The sequence below is a fragment of the Perkinsus marinus genome, assembly GCF_000006405.1.
Source record: "Perkinsus marinus ATCC 50983 genomic scaffold scf_1104296956600, whole genome shotgun sequence".
Lineage (NCBI taxonomy): Eukaryota > Perkinsozoa > Perkinsida > Perkinsidae > Perkinsus > Perkinsus marinus.
In genome coordinates, this window is record NW_003207414.1 from 34277 (window position 1) to 45844 (window position 11568).

At 46.8% G+C, this 11568-nt stretch overlaps 3 protein-coding genes across 3 annotated transcripts in view; 2 read left to right on the forward strand and 1 right to left on the reverse strand.

Annotated features, from left to right (window-relative positions):
- The window catches only part of Pmar_PMAR016378 (hypothetical protein), a gene marked incomplete at both ends in the record, with an annotated part of 878 nt that extends 561 nt beyond the window's left edge, over window positions 1–317 (reverse strand). The window contains one exon of the mRNA XM_002775101.1: window positions 267–317. Coding sequence (XP_002775147.1) covers window positions 267–317 — 51 coding nt within the window. The remainder of the gene's footprint in view (window positions 1–266) is intronic.
- A 29-nt stretch (window positions 318–346) lies between these two features.
- Pmar_PMAR016379 (conserved hypothetical protein) lies at window positions 347–826 on the forward strand (the record flags this gene model as incomplete). Its single annotated transcript, XM_002775102.1, has 1 exon — window positions 347–826. The coding sequence occupies one exon, from the start codon at window positions 347–349 to the stop codon at window positions 824–826; it is 480 nt and encodes a 159-aa protein (XP_002775148.1).
- Window positions 827–3829: 3003 nt separating this feature from the next.
- On the forward strand, window positions 3830–5658 carry Pmar_PMAR016380 (conserved hypothetical protein). The gene has a single exon (XM_002775103.1). The coding sequence runs from the start codon at window positions 3874–3876 to the stop codon at window positions 5503–5505; it is 1632 nt and encodes a 543-aa protein (XP_002775149.1). The 5' UTR covers window positions 3830–3873; the 3' UTR covers window positions 5506–5658.
- The last annotated feature ends 5910 nt before the right edge of the window (window positions 5659–11568 follow it).

Genomic DNA, 11568 nt, shown 5'->3' on the forward strand with positions numbered 1-11568 from the left:
CAGTCCATCGCTTGCTCATCTAAAGAACAATAACCGTATTAGGCTGACCGTGCTCTATGGAGATGTGTCTTATGCGAACGGCTATGGCATGGTGTGGGATCAGTTTGGCGCTCAAATGGAACAGAGCTTTGCAATGAGAGCTCCTTTCGTGACGAGCGTTGGAAATCATGAATATGTCTCTACGAATAATCCGAAAGGCTGGTATCCTGATTTTGGGAATTATAATCAGCTAGACTCCAGCGGGGAGTGTGGTATTCCTTTCGCACATCGTTATGCGTTCCGTGATGGTTCGGAAGAGCCACGGTATTGGTATTCATTTGACTATGGTTTGGTGCACTATTCTATGATGTCCACTGAACATAATTGGCTCAACGGAAGCGATCAACACAGATGGCTCGAGGACGACCTTGCCAATGTGGATCGCGAGAAGACGCCGTGGGTAATCGTGACTGGTCACAGACCAATGTATCAGACTTGCAAGAGTTTCGGCTCGAACCAGCAAATATCCGACCATTTGATCTCGGACGTTGCGCCAGTTCTCAGGAAGCATCACGTTGATGTTTTCGTTGCTGGTCATTACCATCGGTACGAACGCACGGCTGCTATCGAAGGTATCGTCCATGTCTTGGCGGGCTCTCCACGCTTTCTCGGGGGCCCGTGTGCTCGCATTGAAGTGCCATGGTATCGAAAAGCTCTTCTGACTCATGGCTATGTTGAACTTGATGTCGTCGATTCGTCCGTTCTTAACTTCACGTATTGGTCATATAATTCCACCATCAATGCTGTGACAGTTGCTGATAACTTCCAAGTCCGTAAAGCTCAATAGTCGTTCTGGGTCTGTAGGGTCATTGCCAGTTACATACACTGGGTTCACCCTCTCTGTGGGATCTTGGCCAGCGTGGTTTTGCAGGAGCCGTTCTGGTGTTCAATTTGATGTTGAATCTCCCTTTTTTATTCTTGCGATTATTATTCTCATCATGAGCGTATCAAGGCGTCTAGTTGACTGCAATTGCCCTTACATTTGAAGAGTAGTACTTCGCGTTGTACCACAGTAGTCCCATAGATGTCGGGCAAAGGACTCCCACCATGGGAGAAGTATTGGTTCAACCTCAAACCCGAGACCGAAAGCCTAGATCTGAGTTTTGCAATACTCACCAGAGGATGAGTCAGCGAACTGATGTGAATGGGCAACCCAGCCTGAGTAGCCTATGCACATCAGTGATTAATGCCTAAGCTCACAAGAGAAGAAAAATCGGATTGTTAGGGTGTCTCCACATGTTGTGGACCACAACCCTTCACGGTCCTTGTCAAGGACTCCTTGAGGACTGGAGTTTTGTCATTGCGGCACTCATCTTCTCCGACACAAGATCTTCTATCTCGGTCGCCTGGAACGGCGATATCTGTAACGGATACTTGCTCTCATGTTTTCTCTCAAAGAGTTTGGAAAATACAATCATCGTAAAACATGATACATCGAGTCATGCAAATACTACCAATCATCATGACATGTCTTATATTGTAAGACTTATACTGCGAACTCGGTCAAATTAATTACGGCCACACTCCCTCCTTGGCTGCAGCTTCATCCCTTTGACTCTCAAAGAGTTGAGCTGGAAATACCTTCTCATGGAGATCGTTCTTCACTCTAATAGGCCTGGACGGTCGTGGCATGACTGTGTTCGAGCTATTTACGAAAGCTATTTACCGCAGCTAAATAGTATTTAACTGTGGTATCTACTCGGTACAAGCATCTAGCTACAACCTACGCCTTGCGTTGAGTTCAACGCGAGTTCAACGGTTGAACCAGTGATACTAGTCTAGTATCGTGAGCTCATCTAGCTGCTTGCTCATATCACCTACTATATCTGATCGCCCCTTCCACTCATGTTATGAGCCATACGGGATGCTACTTAAATCTGGGACGAAATTATCTACCCGCGAATCGCGAGTCGCGATCGCTGTGCTTTCTCTCATCATCCAACAGGTTTAGCTCTCTTTACACCTTCGTCTACCAGCGCTGCACTATCATCTAGAGCAAGTCCGGGCCCTATATCTTCTACGGTTCCTTTATCTCATACTCGAAGTCTCGTATGAGTCATATCTAATGTGTAGGAAATGTGAAGTCATACGGTATGACTTCCACATTTTCGTACACATTAGATATGATGGTGCCATCTCCGGCTGGGACATTTCTCCGCCAAAGAATCGTACCGTGTTTCACTCATGCAAACCGAGTATCCGTGACATCAGCAACACCAACAACCGCCAGCATTCTCGCTGAGTACGGTTTCCCAGGACTCCGAGGATGGGCAAGACCTAAGATTGAGGTTGCCACTGCTGAAAGATGTGCCGAACTGCTGTCGACCATTTGAGAACATAGTGCTCGACTCTTAGCGTAAGTAGGGCCAAGTTCAGCACTTATAGTCAATCTATTTATGCCATAACAGTTAGACGACGGAGTCGGGTTATTCAATGAGATGAGAAAGTTTGGGGTGGAGAATTGTGTCGCGCAAGGAGTCAGGGTTTCGTAACATTTATTGTATCGGAGGCCCCTTGGACTCGGTCGAAAGTCGAATCGAATGTCATATGGTGGCAGCATTCAGTATCTCATTTCGGGCTAATTTAGCCAGGTTAGATTCTGCGGGCGTTATTGCTAAGTTTTGATTATCAAAACCTTTGGCTCGGACCCGACCGGCAACGCCGCACAATCGCGGGAAATTCTGGGGTTCGTAACATGAAGTTTCCGACAAGGAACATTGTCCATCCCAATCTACGAACTTCGTAGTTGGGAGAGCCCATCCTGCGCCACAATTCCCATAGGGCGCATACTGAGTCGAAATTACAAGTAGTGTCATGTTGACATACTAACATGATACGTTGATTGTGCGACTCGCAGGATCCTGGTACCTAGTATTCCCTGTGTAAGGAGTTGTAATATCCTTGCACACTGTGAGGATGTTAGTGATTTGAGGAGAGTTGCTGGGGACATCGTGCGCCCGAGAGAAATACAATGTCCCAAATATCATCACAGCAACACTATCGCGAGTGATGTATCATTGATTCATGAAAGCTTCGAAGTTGCTATCGCTGGCAGCGATTCGCTGCGATAGCAACTTCGATGATACACATTCCATGTTCACTGCAGGGTGCTGATGATTTTTATGGTTCCCAACTCGTTCATGGCGTGCTATAATGATGGGGACCAAGGCGTAATCCTCAAGGGTCTCTAGATTCTAGAGACAGATTTCTAGAGTCTAGGAATCGAGGAGGTAGCTTGTCTTTTTTATCGAGTACTTGATGAATTGGTATAGACTTGCTTCGGATTGTCTTTGCTCTTCACTTGCTTGTTATGGTTGGCGAGGAAGATGGGATGAATTCGCCTTAGGTCAACCCTCAGGCCAAGAGTTGTCTCCCGACTGGCGCTCACCCAAGGCGCAGAAAAGCCTTTTGTATATGCGTGCAGCTGAGTAAGGACATACCTAATGGCCGAAGACCCAAACTAACATCCATAGTGCAAGGATAAGTTTTCCCAGTGACTTACGCTGAATAAATGAGTGGGAGTGCTAGGGTTGCAAATGGTGCACACAGGGTGACTTTAGTAAAAAAACACGATGTTCAAGTAATGCTTGACCACAGCATGTTGCACGCATGCGCATGTGAGATCGTGACGCGATATCCTCCTATTCCTAGTAGAAATTTCTTTCCATGCATGCGTAAATCCCGATGTATGAGTGATTCTTTTACAGATGTTGACTCACGGCAGCTTTGAGAATCAAGCTTTGATATCCTCCAAAGAGCAAAATGTCCTCGAATTCTGCAATCTGGAGAGCTCGGCGCCCACACAGCTCAACGGTGGCCCTCACGCTCCTCAGCATGGGGTTGTTTAGTGCTGGATGCTCTAGCAGCACATCAAGTACCACCCCCAGCCCAACGACCGCGGCACCGGTCCCCAGCAGTTGTGTGTCGTTGTCTCCTGCTCACCTGGCACACAGTTACGATCCTGTCAAGGTCACTTGGCATCAGTCGGTCAACGATGGTGATACTATAGACTTTGTGCTGAAAAGTACATCTGATCCTTTCCAGGGCAGCGCCTTCAGGATACTACTATCAGCCCTGAACGGGACCAATGAATATACAGTGAACCTTGTGAACCCTCGTGGTGGCGCTGGGTATAAGGTCAGCTATCGTACAGCTGACGGTGACGAGGTTTGTTCAACAGACTTGGCCTTCGCTCAAGGTGAAGATGAACCAGCACAAGCTTATCTCACAGTCTTCGGTGATGATAGTCTCCAAGTGAATTGGGTCAGCGCCTCAAGTAAAAGAGGTGAAGTACTCTACAGGACGCCCAGCACCACCACGTGGACCCAAGTTAATGAGACCAGTCCGGCTAGGACTTACAAGGCGCAAGAGATGTGCAACGCCGTGGCGATCTACATCGGCTTCCGCGATCCAGGATTCTTCCACTCTGTTACGATTCCCAACCTAGAGTCTGGGTCGGAAGTTAGAATCCGGCAAGGTGCGAGCGAGTCTCGCTCTTTTACGCCCCATCCCAGGATCCTCGCTGGTGACGCATCAAGACATAGTGTGGCATTGCTCGGCGATCTCGGTGTCGATGGTGGCAGCATGGGAGGAGGTTCACGCGGTGTAGGAACGATGGAGTTCCCTCCGCCTTACATCAGTCCATCGCTTGCTCATCTAAAGAACAATAACCGTATTAGGCTGACTATGCTCTATGGAGATGTGTCTTATGCGAACGGCTATGGCATTGTGTGGGATCAGTTTGGCGCTCAAATGGAACAGAGCTTTGCAATGAGGGCTCCTTTCGTGGCGAGCGTTGGAAATCATGACTATGTCTCTACGAATAATCCGAAAGGCTGGTATCCTGATTTTGGGAATTATAATCAGCTAGATTCCAGCGGGGAGTGTGGTATTCCTTTCGCACATCGTTATGCGTTCCGTGATGGTTCGGAAGAGCCACGGTATTGGTATTCATTTGACTATGGTTTGGTGCACTATTCTATGATGTCCACTGAACATAATTGGCTCAACGGAAGCGATCAACACAGATGGCTCGAGGACGACCTTGCCAATGTAGATCGCGAGAAGACACCATGGGTCATCGTGACTGGTCACAGACCAATGTATCAGACTTGCAAGGGTTTCGACGTGGACCAGCAAATCTCCGACCATTTGATTTCGGACGTTGCACCAGTTCTCAGAAAGCATCACGTTGATGTTTTCGTTGCTGGTCATTACCATCTGTACGAACGCACGGCCGCTATCGACGGTATCGTCCATGTCTTGGCGGGCTCTCCACGCTTTATCGAGGGCCCTTCTTGTGCTCGCATTGAAGTGCCGTGGTATCGAAAAGGTCTTCTGACCCATGGCTATGTTGAACTTGATGTTGTCGATTCGTCTGTTCTTAACTTCACGTATTGGTCATATAATTCCACTATCAATGCTGTGACGGTTGCTGATAATTTTCAAGTCCGTAAAGCTCAATAGTCGTTCTGGGTCTGTAGGGTCATTGCCAGTTACATACACTGGGTTCACCCTCTCTGTGGGATCTTGGCCAGCGTGGTTTTGCAGGAGCCGTTCTGGTGTTCAATTTGATGTTGAGTCTCTCTTTTTTATTCTTTCGATGGCGTAGTATTATTATTCTCATCATGAGCGTATCAAGGCGTATAGTTGACTGCAATTGAGTAGCCTATTCACATCAGTGATTAGTGCCTGACCTCACAAGAGAAGGAAAATTGGACCGTTAGGGGGTCTTCACATGTTGTGGGCCACTACTTTTCACGGTCGTGAAGGTCTCCCAAGAGAGCAAGTTCACGGATAGCCGAAAGACAGATGACGGAATTTCAAGAGAAAAGCAAGACGTCAAGTCGTTGCTAAAGCAGTGATCCAGTCTGATTACCTTCGGACCACACATCCAAGAACAGAGAAAGTTCCCCCATAGTGCTTGAGAATTCCTGTTGGAAACCCTCAAGCACTCTTAGTTAGGCATCAGACGAGATATCTTGGGTGTGACGGAGTTTATATTTTTTATCTATCTGAGATGGGGGGCATTCACTCAGGATCTGCACGGTGGCTGATTGGTATGGCCGTGTTTGGTCCCGGCCCGGGACCATTCAGTGCCCGGGACTCCCGGGCACTGAATGCGTCACGGACGTGGACTGCTTCCCACATGGGTTTGTGAGATCCACCCTCGTCTGTGACATATTGCGGAAACTCCCATCACAGAACCTCCCTCCATCAACTGCGATCGGCATGACGTGACTTGAGGTCTGAAGTTTTGTCTGTAGTAAACCGCCTCTCTCATTTGCTAGGATACATCATTGTGTTCGTATGTCTCTGTGGCGTGTGCAAGTCAATGATACTATAGCGCCCTTGTGTATTGTCCCCTAGCGTAAAGCTAGTCGTTATTACGGAAGTTTTATTGTAATGTATGAACTAGATACAAGCTCAATTTCAATTACCTTCTCCTATGTCACAGTATCCGTCGAGTTCTAAGGGTGGTGATAATCCTGCTGATTCTAGTAAACGGTCTACACAGGCCGGGAACACTAAAGTCATTGCGGCACTCATCTTCTTCGACACAAGGTCTTCTATCTCGCTCGCCTGGAAAGGCGATATCTGTAACGGATACTTGCTCTCATGTTTCCTTTCGAAGAGTTGGTCTGGAAATATCTTCTCATTGAGATCGTTCTTCACTCTAATAGGCCATAACAGTCATGGCATGACTGGGCTTGAGCTATTTAGCTGTGGTGCGTTGAGTTCAACGCAAGTTCAACGGTTGAACTACAGCACTTCCAGGTCACTTTAATACTTTACCCTTTTTTTTTGATAATTTAACAACCTTGTTTGAAAAAAAATACTTTTTTTTTCAATCTTTTACCGACTGATTTTAACTTATTACCCGAAATTTTAATATAATAGCTAGTCTTTTTAAAAACATACCCACTTCAATTAACGACGTTAGTCTTTACTACACGGGCGATCGCAACGTAGCTACACGTCGCCTACCCCATGCAAAATATCACGCGAAGGACGTGGGTGTGCGCAGTTGCGAGTCGAAAATTGCGACCCATACTGTACCAAGATGAAACTGATGGGAATCTGTATCCGTGTATGAATCCGTACCTAAGTGCACCGGGAAAAGGCGTGACGCCTCAGGCGCCAGAGGCTAACGAGTTCACACAAGGCAGGGTTATCAGTAGGAGAAAATATAAGTATCTTGGAAGCGATGGGCCTCCCCGAGTCCGACTCGGAAGTCGTGCTTATGGTTGCGTAGGCGACGTTCTACGGAGAAGGAAGACTTCGATGACTGACTCGTGCGAGTTGTAATACACATCTATGATGGGAGGCAGAGCAACCCTGGGAAACTCACATTGGTAGAGGATAATGCTCCCTCGCACAACAGAATCGAAACCAGTTTGCAGCACTATATAGCAACACACTTTACTCCTACCAAACTCCGAAGCTCATACCTACTCGTACTCCCGAGCGAGCAGTAGATTACTACTCACTCGGTACTGCCTCTGTGAGGAAGATTCGCTGTACGGCTAAGTATGCTTCAGATGTCGGGGGAGCATGTATGTGTACCTCAGGAAATGACCTCGCGCTTATGGGACGTCCTCGACTCTGCGAGTTCCTCGCGGATTGCGGCTAGCGTTGAAATTCATAAGTCAGTCACTGGTCCGTCTAGTGTAGCCAAAGCTATCATCATTAATTGAAGTGGGTATATTTTTAAAAAGACTAGCTATTGAACTACAATTTTGGGTAATAAGTTAAAATCAGTTGGCAAAAGACTAAAAAAAAATATTTTCTCAAAAGAAGTGGTTAAGTTATTAAAAATTCGGGTAAAATGTTAAATTGATCTGGAAATGCTGTAGTAATACTAGTCTAGTATCGTGAGCTCGTCTAGCTGCTCGCTCATATCATCTACTATATCTGATCGCCCCTTTCACCCATCATGAGTGACTCATGTTATGAGCCATATGGGATGCTACTTAGATCTGGGACGAAATTATCTATTTGCGATCGCTGTGCTTTCTCTCATCATCCAAAAGGTTTGGCTCTCTCTACATTTTCGTCTACCAACGCTGCACTATCATCTCAGATGATCATCTGGAACAAGTCCGGACCCTAGATCTTCTACGGTTCCTTTATCTAATACTCGAAGTCTCGTATGACTTCACAATTTCTCTCCCATTAGATATGATGGTGCCATCTCCGGCTGGGACATTTCTCCGCCAAAGAATCGTACCGTGTTTCACTCATGCAAACCGAGTATCCGTGACATCAGCAACACCAACAACCACCAGCATTCTCGCTGAGTGAGGTTTCCCAGGACCCCGAGGATGGGCAAGACCTGAGATTAGGGTGGCACGAATTATTTCCTTCCAATTATTTCCTTCCATTTCCTTCGGAAAGATGAAGGAAATTTAGAAAATTCTTTCGGACAGGAAAAATAGGAAAAATAAGGAAAAATAGAGAAAAATTTTTCAAAATTGCCATAAATGGGCATAAAAAAGCCAAAAAAGAAGGGGTCTCACAACAGATAATGTCGGGGTATGTGCCTGTGTTAATAGTCTGGATTAGACTGAGTATAGGGAAGCATTGTTCGCCAGGATGATCAACGATTTTTGCGGCGAGCGAGAATTCGATTCGCACTTTCACTGGAAGGCCCAGGTTGCGGTTTCAGTTATTGCGTGGTACTTCGCTGCGAAGTCTTCGCACCATGATCATTTTATTCGAGCGGGATACGCTGCGCTCCCACAAGCACAACACGATAAAGTATCAACGTAGCGTACTCCAAAACAAACGGATAGGTAGCCCTGACGCAACATTTAGGCAGTGGTTCCGTAACCGGCCGCAGGCTCAGCGTCTGAGGCTCTGACCTGATCAATAATCATCGTTATGGACAGACTGACATTTGCACCTCGCTTCGCATCGTGATTCGTCAGTGTTTCCGTCTGCGTTTCTTGCTGACATGAGCGCTCGAACCTGTGAAAGTGATCGGAAAAGAAAGGCTTCACTGGTCCCTGGAAGACATTTCCAATGCTGGCCGAGAAAAATAAGACTGTTGCTGATACTACATACTCTACCATTCCGTTGATCAAACAATGTCGAGGCGGACGAATCACTCTCCCACGCCGAGTCCACACTCTTGATGATTGCAGTCGTGTAAGGTTTGCGCTGAAACATGTAAACGTGTATGATTGGGTAGTGTAGGGTTGAAAATTGCGCTGAAACACAAAATAACCCAGCGTTATACAACTGGCAACTGCATCAAAATACAGTGTATTTTGACGCAGGTCCATCATGGTATGTTTAATGCACCATGATGAAGACGATAGAACACAGAGGCAGAGTGCGTGATTGTAACAAAGGGACGCAACCATCAATGAATCAATCAAGTAACGCTCAACGACAGCTTTAGTCGTGGGAAACATTCCGATGGAAAACGCGCATGTTCAACCGCTCAACTTTAGCGCACGCCCTGGTATCCTCCAGTGTGGTTCTGAGTCAGTCACAGTTAATCAGACTTTGAAACGTGATTAATGAGTGCAAATCATCTGCCAGCAGCTTGATTGAATGAGATAGTGACCCTCTGGCCTGCCAAACCTTGGCAGGCCAAGCGAAAAATTTTATTTTTCCTTATTTTTCCGTATTTTTCCTTCATTTTTCCTTCAAATTTCAAATTTCCTTCCGAAGGAAATAATTTTTCTATTTTTCCTTCCGCGTGCCACCCTACCTGAGATTGAGGTTGCCACTGCTGAAAGATTTGCCGAACTGCTGTCGACCATTCGAGAACATAGTGTTCGACTCTTAGCGTAAGTACGGCCAAGTTCAGCACTTATAGTCAATCTATTTATGCCATAACAGTTAGACGACGGAGTCGGGTTGTTCAATGAGATGAGGAAGTTTGGGTGGGGAATTGTTGTAACTTACAACTTGTAAGCGAGGGATGTTGGTATGAGCATTGCGTCTTCCGCGAAGTGTCGAGCAAATAGTCAGGGTTTCGAAACATTTAAACAGGTTAGATTCTGCGGGCGTTATTGCTCAGTTTTGATTATCAAAACGTTTGGTTCGGACCCGATCGAGAACGCCGCACGATCGCGAGAGATTCTGGGGTTCGTAGCATGGAGTTTCCGACAAGGAACATTGTCCATCCCAATCTACCAACTTCGTAGTTGGGAGGGCCCATCCTGTTGCTACCGCTTCTGGTGAAAAGCATGATTAACCCAACTCGTGAAGGCAGGTGAACGAAGGGGTCACCAATAGATGGGGGATCAACGAAGAAAGACTTACACGAAATCGACACTTGCGTACCATAGCTTCTTGATATCAATAGGAAATCAGAAGGTGCCAAGTCGGGTTCGTCTTAGGAATCCGCGAACAGCATCAACCCTGCGCCGCAATTCCCATAGGTCGCATTACAAGTAGCGCCATGTTGACATGCTAACATGATACGTTGATTATGCGACTCGCAGGATTCTCGTATCTAGTACCCTTTTTGTAAGGAGCTGTAATATCCTTGCACACTGCGAGGATGTTGGTGATTTGAGGAGCGTTGCTGGCGAAATCGTGCGTCCGAGGGAAATACAATGTCCCAAATGTCATCACAGCGTTGGCAACTTCAATGATACACATTCCATCTTTACTGTAAGGTGCTGCAATTTGTTCGTTCCCGACTCGTTCATGCTGTGCTATAATGATGGGGACCGAGGCGTAGTCCTCAACGCTCTTTATAGTTTAGAGACAGATTTCTAGAGCCTAGAAGCAGAGGAGGTAGCTTGCCTTTTTTATCGAGTACTTGATAAATTGGTATAGACTTGCTTTTGATTCTCTTTGCTCTTCACTTGCTTGTTATGCTCGGCGAGGAATCCGCCTGAGGTCAACCCCGAGGGCAAGAGTTGTCTCCCGACTGGCGCTCACCCAAGGCGCAGAAAAGCCTATTGTATATGCGTGCAGCTGAGTGACGACATACCTAATGGCCGAAGACCCCAACTAACATCAATAGTGCAAGGATAAGCTTTCTCAGTGACTTACAGTAAATAGTTGAGTGGGAATGCTAGGGTTGCAATGGTGCACACAGAGTGACTCCAGTAAAAAGACACAATGCTCAAGTAATGCTTGACCACAGCATGTTGCACGCATGTGCATGTGAGATCGTGGCGCGATATCCTCCTATTCCTAGTAGGAATTTCTTACCACTCATGCGTAAATCCCGATGTATGAGTGATTCTGTTACAGACAGCGAATCATGGCAAACTTGGGAATCAGGCTTCAATATTCTCCAATGATTAAAATGTCATCGAATTCTGCAATCTGGAGAGCTCGGCGCCCACACAGCTCAACGGTGGCCCTCACGCTCCTCAGCATGGGGTTGTTCAGTGCTGGATGCTCTAGCAGCACATCAAGTACCACCCCCAGCCCAACGACCGCGGCACCGGCCCCCAGCAGTTGTGTGTCGTTGTCCCCTGCTCGCCTGGCACACAGTTACGATCCTGTCAAGGTCACTTGGCATCAGTCGGTCAACGATGGTGATACTATAGACTT

Coding starts and splice junctions, on each gene's coding strand:
- Pmar_PMAR016380 (XM_002775103.1), top strand. CDS start 3,874: ATGGGGTTGTTTAGTGCTGGATGCTCTAGCAGCACATCAAGTACCACC.